This window comes from Olea europaea, chromosome 8 (genome assembly GCF_002742605.1).
Source record: "Olea europaea var. sylvestris chromosome 8, O_europaea_v1, whole genome shotgun sequence".
NCBI classification, from domain to species: domain Eukaryota; kingdom Viridiplantae; phylum Streptophyta; class Magnoliopsida; order Lamiales; family Oleaceae; genus Olea; species Olea europaea.
The window spans coordinates 4,014,382-4,016,789 of NC_036244.1; the positions used below are offsets into that span (position 1 = coordinate 4,014,382).

Here is a 2,408-nt window from a genome sequence, read left to right on the forward strand (position 1 = left end):
ATTAGGTAATTGTACATATCTTTTTGCTGCCAACTTTGAATTTTACATATTTACGGCATTTCGAATTTATAATTTGCAAACTTTACAACAGTTGGCACCATGACCCCAAAGAAACAAGTAAATGATGATGCTGGTGAAGCACATATTGAAAAGGATAAGGCTGAACCTATTGCAGCTTTCAGTAGACCACCACCACTGCCTCCTTTCTGGGACCATTGGTTGCTCTCTCGATGCTTGAGTCATGGACTAAACATGATAGTAATGATGATTGACAAGTGTTATGAAGCCTATTCTCTAGTTAGTGTTAACGGTTTGTGAACTATGGCTTGACGAATAAACTTGGTCTATATCCTATCTTGTAGAAAACATACAGCTCAAGTCAATGTATCAAATGCAAACTTTGGAATTGTGATTACAATAAAAGCTGCCCTTTACATGTTAAAAATCTTAACAAGGTACTGAAGTATTTGGAGTGTAAAAGCGAGAATGTAAGCTGCAAAATTTAGTAGTCTGATGTACCATTCCAGTAATGGGCTTATTATGGGCTCTACAGCTATTTTGTAACTCTTTGATAGCAGTTGAAAGATGACATGGGGACTCTTCAAGGACCCTGCGTGGAAAATCATATTCTTTAGATAGAGTTTATTAGTTTATCAGGAAGCATTAACATGTGAGGGAAGTCTACGTACACTCTGTAGCCGCTGGGAATGCATCAAATAGAAAAGTCACCATCTTGAGTAGACTCTAGTTTTCAGAAATTAGGAAAATGAAAATTTGACAAACTTTAAAAAAATGAAAAAATGACGAGTGAAACTAATCAACTACACATCAGTTGAAGGAAGTACCCTAAAACATTTTCTTTGATCAGCTCCTGCTTTAATTTTAAGTTTTGATTCAGCATGTTCATAGGTTCTCACAGCAAATTAAATAGGAAAACAGAGATAAGAATATTTCTAATACCAGTGCTAGACCTCCTAGTTTGATTGGTGACTCGGTAAGAACTCGAGCTTCCCTGCATGTGGTTAGTGAAGCATGTTATGGTTTTCTCTAGCATGGTAAAGCTTAAGCAAGATCAATTTCTTGAGCAATGCTTCTTATTACGTACTTGATGACTATTCTATCTCCATCACTTGCTAGTTTGTAATAGCTGCATCCTCTGGTGAAAGGGACTGTTATCTTGTTCCAATCTGCATTTGCAAGTTTTAAGTTCTCTGTTATAATATGTGTGAACCGATGTATGTGCAAAAAAGAATTTATTCAAGAAAAGTTGACGTGGGAAAGGCAATGTCAAATTTATTCAAGAATATGGAGCAAAAACCTAAGTGCCAATTTGCTCCAGCAGTAGATTCATCCCCTTGCCAGATGTGCTCTACATTGAACTTCATATTCTGACCCATGCAGGCAATTAGCTGATCTAGAAAATGCAGGGCCTCCTGTTGCATGCAAGGAAGAAATTACTGGTACTCGAATAATTATATTACTTTATAAAGGAAAAAACGAAGAAACCTTTTTCCCTTTAAACGGTGTAGGGAATGAGTAATCCTCAAAGAAACAGTCGTTAGCTATTAGCTTGTCGAGTTGTTTCAGATTCTTTCCATTGATAGCAGAGTAGAACTCCATAATTATGTAAGCTGGAGAAACAAAATCTATATCAATATAAGAATCACTGGATGATGCTGCAAATAATTTTAATGGTTTCCATTTGATCTCCTTCGTTGTGAATATCAGTTGTTGGGGCTTCTTAATTTCTGCCTGTTCAAATCGACAGGTTCTTTTCAGTGGCATGGAAGCAGGGCTATGCGTTGCCATTGTTTTGGTCCGTAGATGAGTCTTCCCAGAAACAACCACGGGAAATCCGGTGATAGCAACCATTATAGAAGGGATTACAGTAAGATTTTAGATTATATGATTTCATGCCACAGATCATACATGAAGAGGAATGTAGTAACCTTGGCACAAGGAAAAGGCATGACTTCATGGTCTCTTATCCTTTTTAGGTGAAAGTGCTCATATTTCTTTCTTGACTTCTACTCCTAGAATTGATTCTTTGTACTCAATAGTACATAGACAGTGACTTGTCGTGGAAATTGAGGTAGCCCTCCTGTGTATGAATCAGGCCATAAAATGGTTTAAATCTTTTGCTTATCTATTGCACGACTTGATTTGAAAGCATAAGTTGTTAGTGATGAGTCACATTTATTTATTTAAATTCGATATTCAACAAACTGTTCAGGCCAAAAGAGGAGGAGGAGGATTTCCATATATTGTAGGTGTATATATAGGTTGGAATGGCTTATTTTTGGCGTTGGGTGGATGATGAGAACTGGAAGAATTTGTTGGCATACACAAATAGCAGCAGGCTCCTTCTCTAGGCAGGGCAGTGGGGAGGCATGCCAACTAAATTGTTT

The 2,408-nt window shown here is 37.3% G+C and overlaps 1 protein-coding gene and 1 long non-coding RNA gene across 2 annotated transcripts; one reads left to right on the forward strand and one right to left on the reverse strand.

The window, feature by feature from the left end:
• Positions 1-383: 383 nt before the first annotated feature.
• Positions 384-1,762, reverse strand: LOC111398558. The gene is made up of 6 exons (XM_023025518.1): positions 1,507-1,762; positions 1,319-1,433; positions 1,106-1,187; positions 961-1,012; positions 690-744; positions 384-610 (listed from the first exon to the last, which is right to left on the reverse strand). Exons 1-6 carry the CDS (start codon positions 1,618-1,620, stop codon positions 432-434), a joined length of 597 nt encoding a protein of 198 aa, XP_022881286.1. The 5' UTR covers positions 1,621-1,762; the 3' UTR covers positions 384-431.
• Positions 1,370-2,175, forward strand: LOC111398560. Its single transcript, XR_002703364.1, has 2 exons — positions 1,370-1,460; positions 1,769-2,175. It is a non-coding gene; the product is annotated as an uncharacterized LOC111398560 (long non-coding RNA).
• The last annotated feature ends 233 nt before the right edge of the window (positions 2,176-2,408 follow it).

Coding starts and splice junctions, on each gene's coding strand:
- LOC111398558 (XM_023025518.1), bottom strand. CDS start 1,620: ATGGAGTTCTACTCTGCTATCAATGGAAAGAATCTGAAACAACTCGAC. Junction 1,188..1,318: donor TGGAGCAAATTGGCACTTAG/GTTTTTGCTCCA, acceptor TTGCAAATGCAG/ATTGGAACAAGATAACAGTC. Junction 1,013..1,105: donor GGAGATAGAATAGTCATCAA/GTACGTAATAAG, acceptor AACCACATGCAG/GGAAGCTCGAGTTCTTACCG.